The sequence below is a fragment of the Boleophthalmus pectinirostris genome, unplaced genomic scaffold, assembly GCF_026225935.1.
Source record: "Boleophthalmus pectinirostris isolate CB_2022bp ecotype Guang Dong unplaced genomic scaffold, ASM2622593v1 HiC_scaffold_14, whole genome shotgun sequence".
NCBI lineage: Eukaryota > Metazoa > Chordata > Actinopteri > Gobiiformes > Gobiidae > Boleophthalmus > Boleophthalmus pectinirostris.
In genome coordinates, this window is record NW_026571047.1 from 15,565,952 (window position 1) to 15,593,269 (window position 27,318).

The window sequence follows — 27,318 nt, forward strand, 5'->3', positions numbered from 1 at the left end:
TACTGTATATAGCACATGACATCAAATCTGTTCTAGTTGACAATTGAGAGCCATGTGCATAGAGCTGTTTCCCACTAGATGGCATTGTTGTCCCTGCAATTCACCAGGGGCACAACTTCAATTCTGATATTTGCTGCTGCAGCCCATGAATATGTTAGAGCAGGACATACTGCTCATGGAGGAAACAAGTGTCCTGTTCAGACCACTTCTCCATTGTGACTAGACTGCACTGACACACATATTACACGTCCATATGAAACCCACACACTGCAGCAAGGCTTTGAAAAAGACTCCTGGGAAAAAGATGGCTAAAAACAGCTTACAATGTTCCAGGCTCACACAGGGATTTGGACACAAGCCTTTACACACACCACTTACAGTATTTTCAATAGAGGAAAAGTGGATTAAGCTGCATACAGTAGAATACATTTCTTGGATTCAATTAAGTTTGTGCAATATATACTGTAATCAGCCAAAACATTATGACCACATGCCTAGTATGTGCTCAAATAGTACAATAAATAAACACCATTGTGTCATTTAGTTCTTTCATTTGAATTCATCCATTGATTCTATCGTTATTCAAAGCAAATGCAAATCATATTGGTTTTACCATTTTTGCAGCAGGACTTGAACGCGTACTTGGGTATCCTAAATATTTAATTGTATTCTTTTCTTTCATTGTTTTACTTTGCAAGTTTCTAGTTTGTGAATAGTGTTACGTGACAATAACAATGAGTAGAAATTTGTAGTACTTTCCACTTTGCATAAGGCAACTTTTTGGCCAGGGGTCGTCACCTGCTTGTTTCTATAGAGATGTTAATTCTCAGCTTGGAATATTCCACAGTGTGACATTAAACAGCTCTACCTTACATTTATTAAATTACAGGTGCTTTTATAGCTTAAAAATACAAAGAAAAACTCTGACTGAGCAGGGTTGCCTCTTCACAGATCTGACCTGTAACTTGGTCTGGTTTGGTCTCCACGAAGAAAGAAGATTTTACTATACTGTGAAACATTCCAGACAAAGAAATCTACATTGAGAAAAGCATTTAACAAAACCTCCACCAGAAAAGTTACACAAAGCACCTTTAACTACTGAGTTCAGACCATAACTCTTATTTTTTGTTTTACTTTTTGTGTTACTGCCGAGCCCTATTGTAGAAGGCACTAGTCAAGAGGGCAGTAATTGGCTAGTGGGGGGCTTGCAATGGCCACAGAACAATGTTATCGATTTTACCTAATAAATTTGCGGCGCGGTGAGAGCTCGGGCGTTCTTAAGGGACACATCAAATGAATGATCGCTACAGAGATGGATAAGTCTAGGGGAGAAAGCTTTAGAAGGGTTATATATGGCTTGAATCTCTGTATGGCTTGAGTGAAGGGTACACCCAGCAGCAGTCCTATACTTCCTATTGATGATTTGGTATAGATTTTCCATTTGTTTAAGCAGGACATATCATATGCAGGAAATACTGTACATTAGAGGCACCAACTTAACAACTGGTTCCCACACCTCCTATATGGCTAATGGAATTTCATCAATAACAACATAACGCACCATATATCAAGCTATAGTTGTTTAGATGTTATTATAGAAGAGTTTATATGTTTTTTTTTTCTGTGTGTGCTTTTAGTTATGTAATCTTAGTTGGCGTTCAGTATTGAGTATTAAAAGATGTAGCAAATACATATTTAATGACTATCTGGCTTCGAGATCCGTCCCAATGAAATGTATTGACTTACTGGTCTCACAGCGCAGGGCTTTTAAAAGGGGCCATCCAATAAACTTAAACACTTCATTATGGGAGATGTATTACCTGAGTCTGCACAGCTGACGGGAAGGTGCATACAGTAAGAACTAATTTAAGCTGTAGTGTGGAGGTGGTCGCTTTACAATATTACCCACTGGGCACTGCAGCCTATGTAGTAATCTGCTGTGGGATATTTTAAAATTGAGAAGTGACAGAAAGTTACCACGTGGATTGATTTGGAAGATGTTAACAGTGCAAAACAAAGACAGTTAGCAGTACCTGACTTAAACAGTAAGGCCTGTCACCGTGACCACAGTCAGTGATCGAAGAAGGTGTCAATTTTAACTTCTTGGGTTCTTTTAAAATACAATATAGTAGTATAAGTATAAGTGTATTTACCTTGTTGATGTGTTTCGGCTGCTAGCTGCAAGACAGCTTCAAAAATGTCACCGGTGTTGGTGGTGCCCAGAGAAGAATCCAAGAAGTTAAAATACATAAGAAGACAAAATGAACATCTTTGGCTTAAGGTGTCAATTTTGTTACTTGAGTAAAAGTACAGATACAAAAAGTAAAAAAAAAAAAATTCAAGTAGAAGTAGAAAAGTAAAAAACATATTCTTTTACTTTTGTGCTTGTTTCTTTTCACTGATTGTAGTATTTTCTTCCATGTCTCAGGGTGCTTCCTCTCTAGGGGAACATTCACCCTGCTGAAAAAGGTAAAACAAAATCATCACAAATACAAAGTTATCACATAGTCATTGTTTTGAGTTTCACCATGTAGTAAAAACATTATTTAGGAGATAATATTATTTTTAGTTGTTTAAAGGCCCCACATTACACTATTTTCTAATCTATGACATAATGTTGTTTCCTCATCACAAACTTACTTGGAGTTGTGTTTTGTTAGTTTCAAACATGTTTAACACACAAACCCTGCTTATTTAGGCTGAGTTCTTCTCTCAGACAGAAACACTTGTGAAGTCATGTGGTAATTGAGGAAGTGCTTCACTGTGTTTTGAAACTCCATACACTTCACTAGAATCATTTGGATAATGCCCTGCCCTGGAATGATAAATCTCTGCTGAACAGAAGATAAAAGGTACCCATTAATGAGAAAATTACAGCTTCATGACATCACAAGGTGAAACAAAGCATTTTGAGCTTTTTGAGATGCAGACAGACTAATAATAAAGGGTTAGTGAAACATGTGAATGAAATATACAGGGCATTTAAAAACTTGCAATCTAAAGATCTAAACAAATTATAATAATGGTGGCATAAAAACAAACAGATAAAAACAAAACAAAAAATAGATAAAACATATGACTACTGGGGTTGCGGGGTCAAGTTCAGAGCATCATCTTATTTTGTCCTGCAGAAAAAGTGTGAGCGCGTAATGAAGTGGGTGACCGTAAATATCCCGTGCCATTACGCAGGCTGGTCCCGTTTTGACAGATGTAACCCGTTCGCCTCTGGTCATCAATTAGTCTGACTGTTTGAGGAGCTGTGGAGGAGAGTCTCTAAAACGCCCGCGACTCATTATGGGGATTGTGCGCGCGGCGGTCACATGACGTCACGGCGCGTTTCGTCTGGAGCTTTGCAATTGTTCATCTGAGCAGAGCACACACAGAGAACAGTCCGGTCACGGATCAAACGGCGCTCCATCACTGAGGGAATTTATGTATCGACTTTTGGGGATGTACCGCGCCAACGTGCTTTCAGTCCACCAAGGACGCTAAAGGACAAAGTTGAATGCACAACTTCTGCGTAAAAGTATTTTGTGAAGATTTTGGTAAGACTTGAGTCACCAAAGTTTGACAGCTGCGTGGCACCCTGTGATCTCCGTTTGCTCAACGCGATTGCACTCTCACTTTGTTCGGTCCGTGGTCCGAAGTGGCGCTTCTGGACGCACGAGGAGAGCTGAGACGCACAATTATGGATGTAATGGATGCTTTACCTGTGTTTGGATCAACGTGATGTGCCAAGTCGAGAAAAGGAGACAGCTTTAACTCTCCAACATTTTGTTTCACCTCAACCGTTAAAAATCACATAGAAACATGCTTTTAACAACTTTAGTCGTTGTGCTTTCTTTGCAAGGTAAGTGTTAACGCGATGCATCTGTAAAGTACATGCTTTAACCGTGCGTAAAGTTTAGTCGCATGTAAAGTTTGCCCGTGATATTTTTGTAGATGGGACTCTTTAGCAGTATAAATTCGTGTAATCCTCCACTGTTTTGACTTTGCTTTGTTTCCTCTTTATTTGTCAGACGTTGGGTTAAGTTTGAAGGGCGATGGTGCGTCCCGATCAGTGCCAATGGACTGCGTAAAGGCCAGTGAGCAGTGTCTGAGAGAGTACAGCTGCAGCACCAAGTACCGGACCATGAGGCAGTGCGTGGCGGGCAGAGAGAGCAACTTCAGCGCGGTGACTGGCCCCGAGGCTCAGGGCGAGTGTCGCAGCGCCATCGAAGCCATGAAGCAGAGCCCGCTGTACAGATGCCGGTGCAGGCGAGGCATGAAGAAAGAGAAGAACTGCCTCCGGATCTTTTGGAGCATATTTCAGAGTCTGCAAGGTACCAACTGTCAACTCATCTTAGCATGAAGACAAGAGGAAAGGTCAAGAAAAGTATTACGCACAGCTTTAGTGTTAATTCGGTTGCAATAGTCTAGCCAACTACTAACCTTGTGTATTATTATTTCAATAAATCTTATTTGTTTTTCTTTTTAGATTTAATCAACTTAAGCTTCAGACAGTGAAAAAGTACTCTAACTTAAATACATTTTAGGGGAAAGTGCTTTTTGGAAAGACTTGACCTCCACAAAGGCACTGGTCTTGTCTTTGGAGCAGTGCCCAGACCAGAACACAAAATCCTTGACGATATCCTTAATCAGCTTTGCCTGGCATAAGTTAAAGGCAATTAAAAAGATGAATATAAAAATGTGAAAGAGGCAAAAAAAAAGTGTATATACAAGTTTAAATGTTGCTATAATGTATAATAAAATTGTATTATTGTATTGTGCAGGTAACGACTTGCTGGAGTATTCCCCATATGAGCCTGTGAACAGCCGCCTCTCTGACATCTTTCGCCTGGCCCCTATTATCGCAGGTAAGGTACAGTCAACATCAGGGGCATACCAGAGACTTAGCAATGTGCACTGTAAAGCTACGCACCCATTATGTTACAGTTTCACTTTAAACCGGCTTAAGTGTCACTATTCCACCACCACTTTTGTCTATTGCTATGAAATTCTGCTTTCAACACCCAGCATCCTTAACAGAAGCTTAGTTATGGCATCTTGACCTGTTCCACAATACACTCTCATTTAGGAGATTTCACTGTTAACTCTCAGGGCAATCCGGAGAGCTTGCATGCTGTTTGCCATTGTCACGTAAACGCTGTTATGTGCTACTTGAAGGCGAATTGTCCCTCTTAAGCTTTGGTACAGCTTACTGGTCAAATAGCTGGAAAATTTAACAGAGCGTGGAGTGGGAGAAAACAACTGGTTCACATTGTTCAGTAATATTTCTGAAGACGATGGGAAGTGTTATGTGAATTATAGAAGAAATTGGTTTTCACTCTCTTGCTGATTCTGTTTCATTCACTATATGACATATTTTAATGTTAAAGATGCATTGTGTAACTTTTCTGCTTGTCTCCATGGTGATGTGATTGCTTTGCCTGGGATTTACAGTGTGGCATTTAACAAATATTTCTTGTATCTATGCAATTACAGGTTTTATTTCTCAAAACTATCTCAAAATCGATTTGACCAGTAACTTTTGACCTGCTTGTCTCCATGGAGATAGCTAAATTAAATGCCATACTGTAGAATATTCAAGGAAAAAATAATAACGTCTAAATTCTAATTGGAGACAAGAAGGTGCAGGACTCTCTGCCAAAAAAGTTACACAATTCACTAGCCTGATTCATGAGCCGGTTTCACTTTGTAGAAACCGTCTGACCTCGCAGCATTAGATTTCGTTCACTTGAGGTAGGTAGGTACTTTTTTTCATTTAACCAATCGCTGCTATTTGGTTGTGACGTATGTAATGCGCTACTAACGAGGCTAAATGGTATATTAAGCTTTTCCCAAATCCCGTAGGAAGAAGGGCAATAACGTCTTTCCCCTTGATAAAATCGATCTTGGGAATCCTTGCCAACACTGAATGTATGGCTCTTCGCTGACTGGCTGGTGCTTGAATTCGCACTTCCGGGGTTTTTCCCACCGTCTAGTGTATTCCGATTCCTGACCTATTCGCTGGAGAGAAATGAAATTGAGCGGGCTGACACAGTGCACCTTTAAAGAGACAATTTTTGAATGTGACTAACAAATCCCAAAGTTTTGACAGGACAACAAAAAGCTGGAATAAAATGTAAATGACTAAAAATGCCAAAAAGCTTCTATTAAAAACATTGTGCTGTGTCCTGCAACAGTCACTGTTTTCGTGCCCTTGAGCAATACACTGCATTCAAATCGTCTCCATTTACAGTATGTGTGTGCGTGAAACAAGGATGCCGTTTAGCTTAAAACCTGCCATGTTTATTGTAATGGCACTTTGTTTTTGAGTGAAGCTGGGAGCACACTGGTATATTTAGAAAGGCTAATATTACACACAAAAATAGAGAGATAAAAAAACAGCAACACAGCAATTAACCATCTGCAGGCTTTTACCGGGGCCTAGAACAAAGGCATTTTTAATATGGTTGGATTGGGGAGGTGGTCTGCCGCTCAGCCAGACACAATACACAAGCCAAGAAAAAAATGCCATTTGACTCTGTGTAATAGAAGCCACTTAGAGCATCACAGTGGCAGTGTTCCATGTGTGACAACATAATGGTTAATAGTATTTTTCAAAACGCTGCTCTTGCTGTTGGACATAGACAAAAGGGTTATTCCATCTGATTTCTCCTCCAGTAATGACAATGCTCTTAAAGGCGCATTGTGTAAGTTTTCTGGGGATGGGTCTACCACCTGTTTGTCTCCACGGAGATATTACGGTTTTGTCTTGATTATTTCACAGTATGGAAATGTAAATCAACAGGTTAATGGTCAGATCTACGTAGAAGCAAGCCTGTACATGGTAAGAATTCATGTTTTGAAGGAATTTTTGAGCTAGAAAACACCTATAATTTAACAAATGCAAGGGATATATGTTTAATGCCTTACTGTGGAACATGCCAGGCAAAGAAATAACATCTCCATGGGAACAAGCAAGTAGTAGCCATACCACCTTAGAAGTTACATAGTGCACCTTTAAAGATTTAGCAATGCAGCTTCTGTTGACGGCATTCTCACAGAAATGTCTCAAAATGCAAAAATTGGTGAAGAAATTTGTGAAGCTGAGGTGAATTAGAATGCATGTGCGTTTATCTTCTTGCTAATGGACTCCTCTATCAAAGTGAGGTTTTTCTGTCATTTTTATTCTATTTAACATTTGTAGGTGGGTAACTCTTTTATCATCATTAGACCCTGTATCTTGAAAGCAGGAGGAGTTATGGCTTAATATTGGGATTAAGAGTCAACTTTGAATATACATTACAGGGATTAATAGGGCAGATATCCGGAAATCGTGTACAGCAAGTGACCTTAATCCTGTAAACCTAAGACAGGCCCGGGGCAATGCCTCTGACATAATGCTCTGCACAATGACTAGTTATAATGTAGGACACAACATATAAGTATAGGATTTAGAAAATAATGTGTAATATGATATTTTATGAATACTTTCAAGTCTTTACTGCCTTAAAGGTTCACTCTGTAACTTTTGTGGTGGTGGGTCTGTCACCATCAGCCATGGAAACCGTCTGACCTCGCAGCATTAGGATTCGTTCACTCGAATTGGTTGTGACATATGTAATGCGCCAAATCCCGTAGGAAGAAGGGCAATAATGTTTTTTCCCCTTGATTCACTAAACATTCTCTTTGTTCCAGCTTTAAATCCTTGCTCTTGGGAATCGTTGCCAACACAGAATATATGTCTTTGTCTACATCCATCTCGACTGCTTTGTTTACTCTTGTGCTGTACCACAAAAGTGACATAGACAGGTGCTTGAGTTTGACGTCATGGCTTCACAGCTCTTCACTGATTGGCCAGTGCACGGTCTTCAGTTTCCGGAGTTCTTGCAAACCATCTAGTGTATTCCGATTCCTGACCTAGACGCTGGAGAGAAATGAAATTGAGCAGAGGCACTAGGTGTTGCCAGTCTGGCTAACTGTCACCTGCTTGTTGCCATAGATGTAGATGTGTTGTCTAGAATGTTCCACAATGTGGCATTAAACTTATCTTACTTCTTACATTGCAGATCTTAATATTGCTTAACAATTCTTACAGTGAGTGGACTTGCCTCTCCACAGATCTGAACTGCTTGTCGTCATGGAGATAAACAAGTCTTACGCCATACTGTGGAACATTCTAAACAAGACAAACATCTCCATGGAGACAAGCAGATGGCAGACCCCATAAATGAAGGTTACACAGAGCTCCTTTAAAATTCACCTGATACAATTCAATACTGAGCAATCCTTCATGTGGTTTAAAAGTGCACTTTATAGATTCAGCCACAGCAGGTCTATGGCGAGATTATGTTTCAGTCATTTTTGGAGTCGTGTGACCATCAAATCCAATTGCCACTTTTCTTTGTCCAGCTCCCGACAATGTTTAACAATAACCAATAATTATGCACAAAATCTGAAAAGAAAACACTGATTAGACAAGCTGGGGTCACATATAATAAAATGCCATTGTTATGTCTGGTGGAGCTGGAGTTGATTTGGCCGTGGAGAATAATGTGATGAGATCTGGGATGACTTGAGTCTATTCATTCATTGTGTCTACAGCCCCAGGCAAAGATTTTAGTCAGTCTGGGGGAACCATTCAGCTGTTCAGTGGCTGCCGTGATGCAACTTACTGTTTCACATTTGTTTGGCTTGGCAATGCAGGGCTTTTTACTAGACTCTCTGAAATTGTACAAAATGAATTGATCACTTGCCAATATTGACTCAAGTTATTGATTCGTCATCTGCCAGTGACTTAAGATAATGGTTTGCACATTGCCAGAACCGATGCCCCCAACTATGGCTTTCAGAGTGATGAAAAATGACCACTGTTACCACGAAAAAGTGTTATCCTTTGAATGGTTCTCAAAATGGTGCCTATAAACAGAAGTTAGACTAGATAGTGGTTTAGTTAAAGGTCCTATATTACACTAAATTGACTCTTGTGCACTTTTAGTCATGTTATAATGTTGTTACCTCATCAGAAACTTATCTGGAGTTATGTTTTGTTTCATTCACACATGCTAAACTAACTCTTTATTATTAGTCTGTCTACATCTCAAATAGTAGTCATATTTTTCTATAGCGCTTTTCCACCTTCAAGGCACTGGCTTTATAACAAGGAACCACTCACCCATTCACACACATTCACAAACCAGTGTAAACAGACACTGGGGGCGAGGCGGGTTAAGTGTCTTGCCCAAGGACACAACAACAGTGTTCAGGAGCTGGAAACACACCAGCCAACCTGTGGGTCAGTGGATCTGACCGCTCAACCCATGATGTTTTATGTGGAGAGCGGGATTCGAGCAGGGATTCGAAGCAACAACCAGATCAGTGGATGAACGCTCTACCAACTGAGCTTCTGCCGCCCCCTCAAAAGCTTAAAATGCTCAGTTCCACCTTGTGATGTCATGAAGCGGTAGTTTTCAAGAGCTACAACAGCTACATTTTACCTTTTGTTCAGTAGAGATTATCAATGCCAGGTCTGAAAACTTTCAAATGATTCTAGTGAAGGTGTACGAAGTTTTTTAAAAAACTGAGTTGAGCACTTTCTGTAGCACCACATGACATCACAAGGTGGAACAAGGTGGAGAGTTTTCAGTTTGAGATAAAAACACAGCCTAAATATGTAGGATTTGCGTGTTAAACATTTGAGAATGAAACAAAACACAACTCCAGTTATGCTCTTGAACAGGAAACTAAGAAAATAACGTAACATGGGCCCTTTAATTCCAGGGTTACCTCATAGAGAGTACACTTTACAGTCATTCACTCTCACAGCGAATAGGCTGAGTGGTTAGCTCCTATTTTCCTCACATGGGATAGTGATAACTTCTCTGCCACCATTTCAGTTTGACTTTTCCAACAGCTAAAGATATACTTCACATATAGTCATTTGCATATCATTTTTTTATACTCAGTGTCCTCTCTGAACTTCACGGCTTGAAATCGGTGCAAGATGTTTGTTATTGCCTCATTAAACTCTCATTATTTCTGGCTATTTAAGTGAGATGCTAAGTCGTGATCTGTTTTTGTAATGTACACACACCGCCAAACTATACAAAGTTGCACAGTGTTCTTTAACAAGAGCTACAATAAATGGCAAAATCCATTTCCCATTAGCTGAACTGCGATGATGATCTAACCTGTGACCTAATGGATATGTAGCGGAGTGATTCAGGCAGTGGACAGGTGCACCCAGCCATGTTTTCACACACTCCTGAACACAGCACTCAAACTACTACAAGCTGTCCATGCACCATTAGTCACACGCCAGCCATGTTGATCTCCAAACATGTCAACGTCAAGTCACAAAACTGTAAACTCCAATCTGTAGGGCAACTGAGTCAAGTCTCCAGCAACTTTAAGTAACTTTTGTTGTCAGTGTATTATTGAGTGTTTTCAGATGGTGAAAATGAACTAATCGCTCTCTTTGAACTGCAAAAACTAAAATCTTAAAAGTTAAATAACCTTAATTAAGAAAATATTATCTTGATCTGAGTAAATTGCACATGACAAGTAAAATTATCTACTAATGGAACAAGACTTTTCACACTTAAAATAAGAAAATACATCTTGTTACTCAAAAGGTAAGAAGAAAAACAACTCTTTGCTCTTAATATGAGAAACTAAATCTTATTTTGTTAGAATCAAGAAAAAAATATCTTTCATTTTCAATGGTAGATCATTTTACTTGTCAATCAAATTAAATGTTCTTACTTTGAGTCATTTGAATTTAACTAGATATTACTTTTTGCAGTGAAGCTGATGCTTACTTAAAGGTCTGATATTACACAAACTTACTCTTGTGAGCTTTAAGCCATGTTATAACTGTGTTACCTCCTCAAAAACATACCTGAAGTAGTGTTTTGTTACATTCAAACATGCTTTAGTAATCCATTATTATTAGTCTGTCTGCATCCCTAAAGCTCAAAATGCTCCATTTCACCTTGTGATGTCATGTAGTGGTAGTTTTCAAGTTAATAGCTAACTTTTACTTTAGTTCAGTAGAGATTGGGAATTGCAGGGTTTAAATCACCCAAATGATTCTAGTGAAGATGTATGGAGTTTAAAAACACAGCAGAGCACTTTCTGTAACCACATGAAATCACAAGATGAAAAACTGTGTTTTTGTTTGAGAAAAAGAACTCAGCCCAAATATGCAGGATTTGTGTTCAACATGTGTGAATGTAACGAAACACAACCCCAGGTAAGTTTTTGACGAGGAAATAACATAACATTGGTCAGAAAATAGCATAATATGGGCCCTTTAAAGGTGCACTATGTAACTTTTCTGGTAGAAGGTCTGTCACCTGATAATCTCAAGTAAAATGTTGCTTTGCTTGGAATGTCCCACAGTATCCATTAACATAATCTACCTCCATGGAGACAGGTCAAATCTGTGAGCGGTGACCCCACTAGGAATTAATGTTTTGAAGGAATGCTTTATAGTGGAATATTTCATGTGAGGCAGTAACATCTCCATGGGAAGAAGCAGGTAATGGCCTCTTGACCAGAAAGGTTACATGTGAAATTCAGCAGGTCTCTATTGGCAATATATTTATAGAAGTTAATCAGTTATACAATTAACTCAAAAGATAGTTTAAAGTACTTTTAGTTTATTTTGAGCAGTATCCAGACAACAGTAATATTTAAAGCTCATAAAATCGTAATCTTTGCTTCCTCTATTTTCATGACAGATGGTTACTTCAAATTAAACTAATTTCAAAACGCCCAAATATAGTGCTTTGTCCAGACCTGCTGACAATATGCTGAGGTCACTGCACCACTTTTAATTAATACCCGATGAGAAAATGTCTGATTGTGCCAACTCTGATTTAGCTAATTACATAAGTACACTTTATAAATTCATCTTGACTCCTGGATGGATTTAGTGATCTTGGCAGCACATATTTCACTTTCTCCGTATACAGACTCTACATTAGCTGGTCCTGTGCATTCAGACGGAGGATAAACATGTAACAAAAGACGGTGCCATAGATTCGGTGTACATTTGTACACTCCAGCCTTGGGTACACCGCAGTAAAGGACCGCTATGTGGTGATTTTGTATGGATCAATAAGTAGATACATAGTCATAGTTCTTGGGTTACAGAAGAAGGAGTCTGAACACTGCTGGAACAGGGAGGGGCTTATGAGAAAAGTGTGACCTCAGAGTTGTGCTGCACAGTGCTGGGAATGGCTGTGGGCGAATCCACTGACTAAAGACAGAGAACTACTGCATTGTATTGTACTGTATTATATATTTGTTGTATTGTGTTGTACTGTATTGAAACTTTTGTGCAACATAGGTCTATTTTAAACCACTAAAACCTGTCTCACCTGGAAGTAACTAATATGCATCAATACAAAAAGGTGTACTGAGTATCTTTTCTTTCTGAACAAAGAATCACCTTTAATAAGACCGAATAGACTTTTAATGCCCTACTATGGAACATACCAAGCAAAGCAATAGCATCTTCCTAAAGAAAAAAAATGCAGCATACCCTCCACCAGAAAAGTTACACAATGCACCTTTAAAACAATGTATAGTGACTTTCTCCTATTGGTCCCAAGCTATGGCAATGCTTCTCTGTCGCCATGGCAATTACATAATTCAGATCACGTAATTCAAATCTAAATATTTTGAATGGGGAAAGGTCTCTACTAAAAACTAAAATCAGGAAAGAATAAACTCTGAATAAACTGCCTGAAACTCCTGAACAGTGTCAAATAGAAAAACTCCCAGAGGACACCATAATTGGGCTCATTCTGTTGGTGTTATTGTATTGTATTGGTGAATAGGTCAAAGGTCAGATTCCACACTTTACCCTCAGGTACCATCATGTGACGTGCTCCGTGGTGGCCTCGCTTCAGGGCAGAACTTAAAACCAACCAAAACAGGAGTCTAATTTGTAGTGTATCTCCAGTTTGTCAGTTTGCCAACACACATTTCTCTAATCGACAGGTGCATTTGGAATTTGCCTAAAGCAGGCTTATTCTCTCCAAATGCTAAACGAACTGCTAATAAATAAATATTAGAATGAAACACTTTAGATGTAAGCAGTAGTGGAAGAAGTGCTCAATTTTGTTACTTAAGTGAAAGTACAGATACCAGAGCAAAGTTAGACTTAAGAAAAAATAAAATGATGAAAGTATCCATTAAAAAATGCACTTAAAGATTAAAAAGCAAGTAAGTATTTTCTAATAACGCTTCAAATGTAGTGATTTTAATAAAGACTGCTGTTGAATTTTGTTCAGTAGAAACAAATGAATTGATTGTTTTTTCAAATAGTTTTTATCCGTATATTTTTCTTTGGTCTTTATAGAGGTGGAGACTTGCAAGTCATGACTTTACTTTACGACTTGAGACTCACTTGATAAAATGGACTAAGACTTGGGACTTGACTTGGACTTGAAGGTCAGTGACTTGGGACTTAAATGGTACTTGAGGCCTGTGACTTGAGAAGACTTGAGAAGCATTTTTAAATCAGGATTCTTTCTATTCTGACCACAATGATTCACACTAAGATTTTGTCAAAACATTTAAAAAGGAAAATTAACAAAATGAATTTCTTCAACTCTTATATACTCTATAAATACTCATATATAAATATACCATGACTTTTTAAGTACAGTTTAGTTTAAGTCATATAAATTGCAAAAACTGAAGTTATATTATATTTGGTACTTTGGTTTAAAGACTTGAAATGACTTGAAGCTCAAAACAGACAACTTGGACTTGACTTGGACTTATGGGCCAGTGATTCGAGATTCGACTTGGACTTGACTGTATTTGACAGTCATGTATTGTAGGCCTGTATCTCACTTGACTTGTCAAAGACTTGAAACTTACTTGAGACTTGCAAAACAATGACTTGGTCCCACCTCTGATTCTTCATCCTCAGCCTCTTCAGCAGATTTCCAACTATAACAAATAATACTTTTACTTTTCAGTCCTGTTAAAAAATGTGTAGTAGAAAGTGCGTTCCAACACTGGTCTGTATTTATAATGAGTCATAGAAGTCATTTATTCAACCCTCAGAACAGAAAAACAACAGAAACGTCTCGATAAACATTGCTCTTCCAAAAAATAATATTCCTTTTGTAATTCACTGAAAGATAAGTTGATATAGTAATTACTGTGACAGGCCTATTATCAGAGAGGACAAGCTCAAATGCAAATACACGCACTTGGGAACTTGAATTGCTTCAGTACGTCATATATTCAGCCTATATCCTTAATGAATAGCCTATTTAAAGAGCACGATTATGTGTTGGAACCACTGACATAGGGTGTCACAGGCTCGCCCCTTGAGTCTAACACAGCAGGAGATCTGAAGGCCCCGGTCACGTGTAAGTAATGGCTCTGGTAATGTGTGATTAACCCATGGTTCAAGACTCCATTCAAATGTAATCACTCTACGGAGCTCAGAGCCTGTACCGAGCTCCTTCTCCTCCTCAGACGTCACAATTACCAAATGCACTCTTCCATGCTAACGGCTAAGGCTACACTTGCGTTAGTACCACAATCAGAGGAGCAATAACAGCTTTAGAGCTCCAAAATGAGCCAGTGTGTTAGTTTGAGTTGTGTAGTTGTGGTGTTGTGGAAGAAGAGGAGTCACCTTGAGGAGAGGTGTGCATGCAGGCTTTACAATAGATTTCTGTTTGGTATTGTGTGTAATACTTCAGTTAATTATGGGTATTATTGTATAAAGTACAACAAGTTATTAGTGTTCAGTTTAAATACTTTTTGTTAAATTAATTAGTTGAAAGGGCACCGAAACTTTATGTAATCCAAACACAGGAGTTTCGAGCACTTAGGGATGTGATGTCAGGAAAGAGCATCTGGCTAAAAGGTAGATAGATAGATAGATAGATAGATAGATAGATAGATAGATAGATAGATAGATAGATAGATAGATAGATAGATAGATAGATAGATCTATCTGGCAGATCATTTTACTTGTCAAGTGAAATTTACTCAAATCATGACAAACCTTTCTTGATTCAAGTCAACTCCACTTGACTAGATTTTGTTTTTTGCAGTGAAGCAGTGGAAGTAACTGAATACATGTACCTGTAACTATTTCGGTACAGTTACTCCTTCATTTGATGGTATTCAGAATACAGTTACTTTTCTAAAATCAAAGGAATACTTGGCTTTAAACTGCAGAGTATTTGTGAAAAAATAGGAAACGCAGCTCTTGCAGTGTGGGCATGTACATGTTTTTGTCTCTATTTAGACACAAATTAATGCATAACAACTAAAATAAAGTTGTGCTATGACTGTTTTGTCACTATAATATAATGCAACATGATGTAAAAGTATTTCAAGTTTACAGAATACAGCATTCTGATTGGACAATGGATCAGAATACGTTTCAAAATGCATTTTAATTGGGGTATTCAGTATTCAGTATTTTGTAACTAAATACAGTATTCTTCCCAACACTGCTAAAGGGTAATTGCTGGACTTCCAGCAAACCTATTTTCACTCATTGTTTTAGCCAAAAGCATTTATATTAATTAACTGTGACAACTCCTAATGTAATTGTTCATTTACTACTGGAAACCTCAGTAGCTTCCACTGTGTTTGTTGCTAATGTCATAATATAATATCAACAGAACAATAGAGCAATATCAGTAGTCACTACCTATAACTTGATTACACTGCACACATACAAAACACTATGTAACTTTGTCATCTCTCTCTCTTTCCCCTTTTCTCTTTGTGTGTACTCAGTTACACTCTCCTCATTTTTCAACCCCAGCCTCTCTGTTTAACCTGCACGCCCTTTCCTAAACAGGAGCTAGAATCCTACATAATACTACAATGCTAATTATTCTGGCATTGCTTTCCTCTTGTGTGTTAGCTGAGCCTCCCTCCGCGAAGGAAAACAACTGCCTGAGCGCAGCCAAAGCGTGTAACCTGAATGATACGTGTAAGAAGTACCGCTCGGCGTACATCAACCCCTGTACCAGCAGAGTCTCCGCGTCCGAGGTCTGCAATAAGCGAAAATGCCACAAGGCCCTGCGCCACTTCTTTGACAAGGTAATTGCCCACTTTGTGATTCAAACACCTCTGTCAGCTATCAAAGACTTCATAAAAGAGACGTGTTTTTATTTAGACTAATTTGGGTGTATTTGATGTGACTAATGCGTGGCTTTCTTGTCGGTCTCTTTTGTGCGGTGAGCAGGTGCCCACCAAATACAGCTATGGCATGCTGTTCTGCTCGTGTCCAGCAGGGGATCAGACGGCGTGTGCAGAGCGTCGCAGGCAGACCATTGTGCCTGTGTGTTCTTATGAGGACAAGGACAAGCCCAACTGTCTGTCCCTCCAGAACACCTGCAAGGCCAACTACATCTGCAGGTCTGATAAATCAAGGCTTTTTCATGCGCTGACATAATAAGAAAATATAAATCTTGTGATCAGACAATTCCCACAAGATGAGATGCGACACACAAGAAGATTTTGTCTAGATTTATAATAAATCATTGGTCTGGTTTTGTTCACACTTTGGACATGTTCATTGACTGCTTTCATGTGTAATCAACATTCTATGGCAGGGGTGTCCAAACTGTGGTTTGGGGATCAATTGTGGCCCTCAGACCTATTTCTGTTGGTCTTAATGGCTTCTACTAAACTGGATGATTCTCCAACTATAAAATAACATCACATTGCATCACATCGCATTGTTACACAGACCTACATTAATGTGCAGGCCTTATTAAAGGTCCTATAGTGCGAAAGATTGACTCTTTAATAGATGTTATGTTGTTATCTCGTCAAAAACAAACACAGATTTGTGTTTTGTTTCATTCACACATGTTCCAATCCTTATTTTTTATAAATCTGTCTAGGGTGTAGAGCATATTTAGCCTGAGCTTTTCTCTCAAAAAATATCAAACAAAAAATACATCCACCTTGTGATATCAAGTTAACAGATACCTTTTACCTTTAGTTCAGTAGAGATTGACAAGTCCAGGACTGAAATGATCCAGATGGTTCTAGTGAAGGTGTATGGTGTTTAAAAACACAGAGGAGCACTTGTAGTCACTAGAGATGTAATGATATCCAAGTCTCACTATATGATATTGTCACAGTATGAACCTCACGATACAATATTTATTGCGATACCGTGGGGAGGCTCACGATTAGGGATGTAACAATGTCCAAATCTCTCGATAAGATATTTTCATGATATACATCTCACGGTATGATATTTATTGGAAAACAAAACTGTTAATATGGTACTTTTTTCTCTTAAAATGTCTTGACAAGACTTAATCCAAAGAACTAAGACTTAAAAGTGCTTAGAACCTTTTTCTTTTTTTTTTTGTAGTCTACACTGAAATGGAGCAAAGGATCATTGTCTATGTAGTTCCCTCTGTCTTTTTTTTTTTTAGCTATTGCTGCACCATAACTCCTAATTTAAGCAAAGAGACTTGTAATTAAATATATTGTGATGGTCCACGATATTATTGTGAGAACTTTGACGATACGATTTCACAATACTTCGGTCATTGTTACATCTCTATTAGTCACATTACGTAGAACACACTTTTTTTTGGGAGAGAAGAGCTCAGCCTAAATATGTAGAATGTGTGTGTTAAACATGTGTGAATGAAACCAAACTCAACTCCAGGTCTGTTTGTGATGAGGAAACAACATTAACAACATTACAACATAGAACAGAAAATAGTGTACTATGGGCCCTTTAAAGGTGGAGTGGCTCTGTCAAAACTATATACACCACCAATTTGAATGAGTCACAGTGTTGACACCAGTCTGTGTTTGTTCACTGTGGAAAATGTTTCAATATGTGTCCCTCTATGAAAAAAAGTTTGGACTGTCCTGTTCTGTGAGTCTGTGGTTAAAGGGGCACGATATGTCACGGGCTCTTAACCTTTTCAGTCACAGGCCATGACCTTTTTTCCTCAAAGCATCCTCCTGGGGCCCAATCTCTTAGTAAATCTATTATATTCTATTTGAGTGTGTAGCCCTCACGGTCGTATACATCACATGCTTGTCGCCATGAGGATGTTATTGCTTCAGTGTTGGAGACATGTGGAGACACTTTTTTAAATGTTCCATCCAGTCCTTGTATTTGCAGAGCTGTTGGTGCTAGGCTAGTGCATGTCAATGGCCATAGTTAGCCTGCTAATAAAAACAGTCTTACCCACTCCACAAAGCACCTGAAACAAAACAATTATAACATCAGACTGTCATTGTGAATGTCTGTGTCAATAGAATAATTTTAGAAGTAAAACCAACCTTGCATTTGAAGGATTTCTGTCTGAGCAGCAGGAGCGAGTAGTACTTCCTGATAGAAAGTTTGGCAGCAGCAAATTGATATATGAGAAAATAGTCCCTCAACATGAGACAATTCATGCGATGCAAGGTTAGTTTTATTTCAAACATTATTCTATCAACACAGACATTTACAGTCTGGCGTAATAATAGATTTGCTTCAGGTGTTTTGAGGAGTGGGTAAGTGTTTTTAGTGGCAGGCTAACTATGGCCATTAACATGCACTAGCCTAGCACCAGCGACCTCTGCAAATACAAACACTGCATGGAAGTTTTTTAAAAGTGTCTCAACATGTTTCCAACACTCTGGCTCACTAGGAAATGAGGCCCTATGTCCAAAATTCCAAACCGTCCCTTTAAAATCTATCTCTTTAGAGTCCAGTTCGGTTTTAATCTCGTACTGTCAAACATTCCATTCGATGCAATAACATTGAGAGAAGCAGGTCACCAGAAAAGTTACACCGTGCACTTTAAAAATTTAAGTGGAATTCAGTGTTAGAAAATGCAGATACTTTTCTTTGCATTTATGGATACTGGGTCTATTCATGTGTAACAAAAACTGGCACAGAGTTTTTTTCTATAGTATTCTAAGACACAAGATCAATATGGTGCTTTTGTGAACCTTATCCCAGCGAAAACCAAGAATAATCACTTTTATTTGTCAATGTTCTATAGGTGATTTTCATTCCAGCAATATAAAAAATATCACTTGTATTCATAGGTCCAGATTAGCAGATTTCCTGAGCAACTGCCAGCCCGAGCCACGTTCCATCTCCGGCTGTTTGAGAGAAAACTACGCAGACTGCCTCCTGTCCTACTCTGGCCTCATCGGTAAGCTCTTATTTATGACTTTTTTATTTTCATATACACAAAATCCTCTTACATTTTTAGCCTTTTCACAATTACCAACCCCATCCAGCTCAAACTGTTCACAAATTTCAATCCAAGGTGCAGAAATAGCTGTCTTTTTTCATCCTGTCTCTCTCTCGCGGTGGTTTTATGGAGGCAAAATTATGTCCCATTGAATCGAAATAATAAGGATTGAATGGAGGGGAGCCGCTGTGGACATTTTAATCAGCACTAGTCATACTTGGCTTCACACTGGGTACACTTGGATGAACCCACAGCTCCACCTCTCACCTGTTCAAAACACCACATAAACCAAGGCTCCAAAGGTAGAAACTAGCACAGGGATTTTGGCAAAACATTATTAGTACTATTTATTAGGGCTGGGCAAAAATTAAAAAATTTAATCGTGATTAATCACATGAGTTCGAGCGATTAATCGCAATTAATCACATGTTATACGCAAAATCAATTAATGAATTAAAAAGTAGAGTATAGCGCTCTTTTATTGGAAATGTAAATGAAAGAGCCACACATTTGTTGTGCAAACAGCATTTCTTTCACAGTGGAATCCTCAGAGTCTTCAAGGTATTCAGGGAAGGCTCAAGAAAAAATACTTAATGGACGTTTGTACTACTAATATATTTATTGAATATTTTTTATGCAGTGAGTAATAAACTCTACATGAGTAATAATTTCTAGATCAGTGTTATAAACTTGGACTGATATTTCTTAGGAAACAAAGGGTTAATATAATGGAATGGAAATGGACCAATCACATTTTTTCTTCCAATGGTATCTGGGTAAATCAGTTACTCCATCACTGAACTAAAGAAATAAGCTCAGCTCAGAGCTGGTGCCCGCGGCTGAATCTACGACCAGAGCCTGCGGCCGGAGCCGGAGCCTGCGGCCGAACCCGCAGCCGGGCCCGCGGCTCGCGGAGGCTCGGGCACATTGCATCTCACGTGGTCAGAAAAAAGTGAAAAAAGTGTAAAGAAAGGATGTCAAACTTAAAGAAACGCTCGCGGTGGACTTTTTCAAAATAAAAGCCAGTGAGAAACAGATGTTTACAATAAAATAAATAAATAAATAATAAAAACTGCGTTAACGGCGTTAAAATAATTGTCGGCGTTAATGACTTAATTAGTTAACGCAAAGTTAACGCATTAACGTGCCCGGCCCTACTATTTATATATACTGATCAGTCTTTAAAGTGTAAGTTTGTGAAAAAAAGCTGAAAAATAAAAGCTGAAAATTACAGGAAATTCCTCGATCTATGTCAACAATTGATATTTTGTAGTGAAATTATGCTGGGTGTGTTCTACATGTATCTTTATTGGCGGAATGTTCAGCAGTTGGTGACACTATGCACACATTAGCAAATACTGTCCAAAAGGTTTTAAGATGAAAATGGGTTTAATTTTCAAGAGCCTGTGATCAATACGAGTGTTCATGGCCCAGTTTAGGAGTTTGATTTTCGACAAAAAGGTGAAAGTGAGCTTGCTTGTGACTGTAATTTTATGTGTGAGAGACTTTTTTAAGTGCACAAATCATCTCATCTGTTTCAACCAAATCAGCTCTTTCTGGTCAGACTGTTTTAAAATAAAGCTCAGATTAAGTTTAATTTGAGTAATAGAGCTTCAGACAGTGTAATGCATATAGTTAGCTTCACATCCCCATGTTTATTACATCAATAAACTTTCATCCAAAACGCAGAGCCTTATGAAACCTTACTTTAAAGTTATAATCATGCATTTGCCAAATCATTACATTTGAGTAAATTAGACAAGTTTGGGCCTTTGTTTATTATATTGTTGTTAAGTAAATGCTAGACATACATAATACTTATCCCACATGTGCAACCCATGTCTAACTAGGAAGTAACATGCTAAACTTTACCAAAACTATCAAACCAGCAAAGTGAAGGCAAAGTTTTGGTGTCATCTATAACTTAATAACATAATGCAGTAAATTAAATGCTATTCTAAAGTTACCTTGGTGTGATGGTTGGGGATCTACAACTATCAAATGAGTACCAGGAAGGAAAAATGTTTAACTGGCAACACAATAGGCTACGTGGTCTGATTCAACATACAAACATATGTACAACCAGAAAAGTGTCAGAATACAGCAAATACTGTGTACTCCTCTAGAGGTGAAATAAGCAGGTTTAATTACTGCACATGGTCTAGTTTGTTTCATTTTGTTAAGACATAGGTTCTAACTAAATCCTCCCCACACTTTGACAGTAAATGTAACTTAGATGTGTTTTTTGCTGTGTGCAGGTACAGTGATGACACCCAATTACGTGCGCTCCCAGGGGATCAGCCTGTCACCCTGGTGCGACTGCAGCAGCAGCGGCAACAACAAACCCGACTGTGACAGATTCAGCCAGTTCTTTTCAGACAATCGCTGCCTCCGTGAGTGTGTCAGCCCAGCCTACTCCAGCTGCTTTAGAAAGCTTTCAGATGGGAATAAGATGCCTACTCTTAGTATTAATGTGATGTTAATTTAGTCTAATTCATCTTATGAAACTTCTCTAATTCACTTTGAATAATAGTTATAAAAAGACTGATTGCAAATGTTTTATTAGTCATATATAAGTTTTGTGAACTATCAAAATGACCGTACATTTAAGTGCACGTCTTATTTCATTCCCATACTGTTTTAAAAGACTACTTCTGTAAGCCTCTGTAAGCACAAATCAGTGTAACACTAGCAGATCATGTATACAAACACCAATAGACCTAGGGTTTCAAACCTCTGACCTTCTTGTTATAGGGTTACAGGCTTAACAATAATGCAAATAAAAGCACATGTCTGTTGAAATTTGATATCTATAAAATGTTTTTTGCATATATAAGTCAACAATATTATAAGTGTACTATTTTGAGCATTTAACCATGTTGTAATGTTTTGTGTTTGTTTATTTAATTTCAATCAATCATTTTATTTGAATGTGCCAAGAACTATGAGATTGTGTGATCCTTCATTCATCCAGGAGAGGTTGAAAGTAGAGAAGGTTTCATCTGTGGTCGTCTGGACTCTGTTTTAGTGATCAAGACGTCCTCAATATAAAATGGTTTCTGGATTGGAGCCGAAGTGCCTTAATCGCAAAAACAGAGATGATTTCTGATAAAAGCTTCTCTACATTGTACCAAGAATACACACATATAATTAAGTGAAATACTACTGTGCCAAGGCTAGAGAGTGTAAAGTAGTTTTGAGTCCCTAAACTACATCATATTGAATCATAGTGCTGAACTTATCTTAACTGTTTCCTCACATCACAGTGGACTTTGTTGTGCTGCAGGTAATGCCATCCAGGCATTTGGTAATGGCACAGATGTGGGAGTGTGGCAGCCTCAGCCCCCCATTGAGCCCACAGAGCCAGGCCTGACCCGGACCAGGACCAGAGACCACAACAGTAACTCTCTGGACACGCTAACGGACATGAGCAGACTGGACCTCAACGCAGACGCCTCCTTCAACACCTGTGGCATGCAGGTAAGATTTTAGCACATGCACAACTCACTAAAATATAGTTAACTTCATTATATTTTTGAGCATTTTGGTCAAATTTATGATTATGATTTTATTTCCTGGTTGGACATAAGCAACAGCTGTGAACATAAATAACATAAATAACTAAATAACTAAAATAAATGTTTAAGCTGTCAGAAAATTGTATTCCTTGCTTGTAAATTGTTTTGGGTTTTTATGGTATTTTGTGCATTGATGACAGAGATAGAGGTATTCATTTTTCAACTTTTCTTCACAAACTGACTGATGTAAAACTATGTTAAATATTTACCACAAGAACTAACCCACCAAATGAAGCAAACCTGTCATACTCACTTTGCTGGATCTCAAGTTTCCTGGTTTCTTTGTGTGAGGGGGCGGAGGATTTTGAGGGGAGAAGTGGATTTGAAAGACGTGTGGCCATGACACCTTGATAGATCCTCGCTCCTGGGCAGAAAGACGAGCCCACAGTGAGAAGAGAGCCTTTCCATATCTGTCACGTCAAAGCTAATTGTCGCTATGGTAACCTCGCCAGTGTCCCATGGTGATAATGGGGATTTATGTGTCTGTGTTTCAGAATATTTATAAAGTTCACTAACAGAGCTGGGCTAAGTAGCCACAAATGTAAGATCATTTTTTCATCCAAATAACTTAAAGCTGCACCATGTAATTTTTCTGGTGGAGGTTACGCTACCTGCTTGTCTCCACTGTAGGGGTGTAACGATATCCAAGTCTCACAATATGATATTGTCAGGGTATGAACCTCACAGTACAATATTTATTGCGATATCATGGGAAAGCTCACGATATGGTGGGGAGGCTCACGATTAGGGATGTAACAATATCCAAATCTCTCGGTACGATATTTTCACGATATTATATTTATATTTATTAGGAGGCTAATATGTTACTTTTTCCTTGTAAAATGCCTTGACAAGACTTAATCCAAAGAACTAAGACTTAAAAGTGCTTAGAACTGCTATTTCTTCTTGTAGTCTGCACTGAAATGGAGCAAAGGATCATGGTCTATGTCGTTCCCTCTGTCTTTTTTTAGCTATTGCTGCACCATAACTCTTAATTTAAGCAAAGAGACTTGTAATTCGATATATTGTGATGGTCCATGATATTATTGTGAGAACTTTGATGATATTAAATCATGTTATTGTTACATCCCCACTCCACTGAGATGTTATGGCATTTAATCCATGTACACAAGAAGGTGATGCCTCCAGGCCGAGTTACAGGCCAGATCTGAGGAGTGGCGATCCCACTCACAGTAAGAATGTAGGTCTTTCAAGATCTTTTTGAGTAATAAAAACATGTGCTATTGATTAAAGGCAAAATGGGTATGTTCAATGTCTTACCATGAAAGATATTGAAAGACAATTATATCTCTAAGACAAGCAGATGGTAGAAAAATTACATAGTGCACCTTTTAATTAATAATTTGAAAGAAAGAAAAAAAAAACAATAAAATGCTGCGACGTACTAGTATGGGTACGATCAGGCATTATTTTTCTCAGTGCTCAGACTTCTAGGTGGATTTGCCTATAATACCTTAAGCTAGGAGTCTCCAACCTTTTTCCTAGGTTGAGCTACTTTTACAAAATGAAAATTCCTAATTTTAACAGTTGCAGGAAATAAAGAATAGATAAAACCCATGACAAGACTTAGATGGGGTACAGTTAGATAAACATAAGATAATATTAATTTATGAGTGCACAAAATCAGGCATCAAAATGATAGATTAATAATAGACATTTAATTAATCAGATTTGAGTATTCAGGGCAATACGCATAATTCAGAAATCCCCTTGAAAGGGAGTGGAGAGCTACTGGTAGTTCTCGAGCTACAGGTTGGAGACCCTTGCCTTAAGTGGTATTTTTACTGCCAGTTTTTGAAAATCTACTTTGATAAACCCAACATCAAATATTTGGTGTGTCCTGGTGAGGATCTAAGCATATACAAGTTTGGTGACTCATTCTAATCTGTTTTAAATTGTTCACTGTATTGACCACCAGTCTATGGCCCTTGATTTGTTTGTGTTTTGATTGTGACCCTTGATGAAAACGCTTGGACATCCCTGCTACAAAACATTGCATTTTTTACTTCAAAATAACATAAAGCAGGATAAAAGCAGGATAAAACATTCTAAAATAACTTTCTCAAGCAAATGTATCTACACAAATGGATTGCTACAAACTCAGCAACTGGAATCAAACTACTTTACATTTAAATTAACACTATAGTTTTCTCTTTGAGCATAATTTGCCCGTGGCCTTCTTATGACTTTTCTACTTCCCCATCTCTGGCTCAGACCTCCGCTCAGTCCTGATAATCCCACAGTACACGGAGCTATATATTTTTAAATGAGATCATATCACATGCCTTACTTCCACACTCGATCATATTGGCTTTTAATAGTGATAATACGATTTATCACTGAAAAAATATAACAGAAAAACAGACCAGAGAAAAAGACCTCCTATGAGGCAATTAATCATTCTTCTCTTTACGATTCTCTCCACTTAAAACACACTACGCCTGGTGTTTATTGTGTTCCCAGAGTCACTTTATCATTCGCCAGAGTCCATCTCTGCATCTGTAGGAGGGCCTGGTGGTTTCGACTCTTGTAGATATGTGAATATAATAGTGAGAGAAACTTTTTAATGCATTGAACTGTCACGAGCTTAAACTGCGGCCATTGCCAACAAACCACTAACAAAGTCCTATCTGCCCCGTGGGGAGTGAAGAAAGCGGAGGAAGAAAGAATATCAAAAAGTTCTAACTAAACTTGGGATAGTGCAAAAGTATTAAAAGTATACTTCGACATGGGTGGGTGTTTATCAGAGTGTGGGGACGAAAAACTTTACACACACTCTTGACACACTCACTTATGAGGACAAAATCACCTCCCCATTAAGTACAGTCTTTATTATTAGATCAAGAATATGCTTTAAAGTTCAGATATTGATTAAAAGAGGTTAAAGTTAAAGTTAAATGGAGCTCAACAGTGACTGTCCCCACTCCTTAGTTCCAGAAGTACATTTCTCATTCATTTTTCCCATAGATTTTCTTATTATTTTTCTTATATTATTAAACTTTATTATTATTTCACAGAATCTTGTGCTTTAAATGTGCTTGTTGTATTTAAAATTGCATTATACATATTAGTTAGCTGTTTACCCTCTGTGATGCCTTTGAACTTTTAATATTTGAAATTTTCTAAAAGTCTATGGGGAAAATAAATGAAAAATGTACTTTCAGCCAGTTAGCTAAGTAGTAATTATGGTTTAAGGTGCACTATAACTTTTCTGGTGGAGGGTATTGCACTTTTATTGTGTGCAGGGTGACCTCTTCACAGTTCTGACCTGTAATTTGGTTAGTCTCCATAGAGATGTGTAAGTGTAACAAAGTCACATAGTGCACCTTTAAAGTTTGGATCCATCTGCAGGAAATGAATGTAGGTCAAGGTAAAAACCATATAAATCCAGTAATAATGTGTGTACTGTCAAATGTGTCTTTTGTCTAATCAAATATTTCTGATTTCGCAGGCTCAGAAACTGGTGTCTAATCTCTCCGTGGACACTTCTCTTTGTGAGGTAAGTTTAACAATGAACATTTGCAAAGTATAATGCGTCTTTGTGTTTTAATGTCATTTTTTGTTGTGTTTCATGCACAGAACCACCCTCTCGATGAATCCAGCTCAAATGCCATAGCTCGCAGTGGCTCACGTGGACCTCTGACTTCACATCCAGTCACTCTCCTCCTGGCCATTCTCTTTTCTTTCTCATCATCAGTGAAGCTTTATGAAGAATTCAGACTTTGGTAGAATCCAGAGAGTTTCCCAAGAACTGAAAGAAATAATTTTGTTTTGATTGCTGGTCCTGACTCGAGTGTGGACATGATTTACCAGACTGTAAAAACCAAGGGACTTTTGGTGACTGTGCTTTGCTCATGTTGACAAAATGGCTGAACAGACTACAGCAAACTAGACTGTGATTACGTGTTGAGAAGCCTGGATGGACTTCAATACTGTGTCATTCTGGATATAAATACATTCAAATGGATGGCATCGTGGACTATCTTCTGCTTCTTGTGCTGTGTGTGTCTAAGCACCACTTTGGATCAAAATTATAAGTAAAACAAAATGCTGCTCAGTGGATCATGTTAAAGAAAAGTAGGTTTATTTTACTGATGTTGCTTCGATCAAGTCCTGGGAAAAGTTTAGTTTAAAATATCTTCACAGAACAAAACACCAACACAAATAGGAGTACTTGTTTCAACTGTTAGGACTGTTTCGATATTGTAATGACATACTTTGTGGACTTGACATTATCATGCAGTTTTCTGACCATTTAGGCCTGTGTAAAGTTTTCCCAAAAGCTTAAAGGAGACATATTATACAAAATTCCTCTTCCGAAGGTTGATGGTTTGAATCCCACTCTTGACATCTGTGTGATTCCAGCTCCCACAGATGAATGCTGTTGTTGCGTCCGTGGACAAGACATTTAACCCCCCTTGCCCCCAGCGTTTGCGTACACCAGTGTGTGAATGGGTGAGTCGCATTGTTGTAAAGTGCTTTGAGTGCCTTGCAGGTAGAATAGC

At 38.2% G+C, this 27,318-nt stretch overlaps 1 protein-coding gene across 1 annotated transcript; it reads left to right on the forward strand.

Moving 5' to 3' along the window:
- The first annotated feature begins 3,810 nt into the window (after positions 1 to 3,810).
- Positions 3,811 to 26,542, forward strand: gfra1b (gdnf family receptor alpha 1b). The gene is made up of 10 exons (XM_020936691.2): positions 3,811 to 3,850; positions 4,020 to 4,322; positions 4,773 to 4,856; positions 15,905 to 16,083; positions 16,229 to 16,401; positions 19,063 to 19,172; positions 21,473 to 21,607; positions 22,501 to 22,694; positions 26,265 to 26,312; positions 26,393 to 26,542. The coding sequence occupies exons 1-10, from the start codon at positions 3,811 to 3,813 to the stop codon at positions 26,540 to 26,542; spliced, it is 1,416 nt and encodes a 471-aa protein (XP_020792350.1).
- Positions 26,543 to 27,318: the final 776 nt, after the last annotated feature.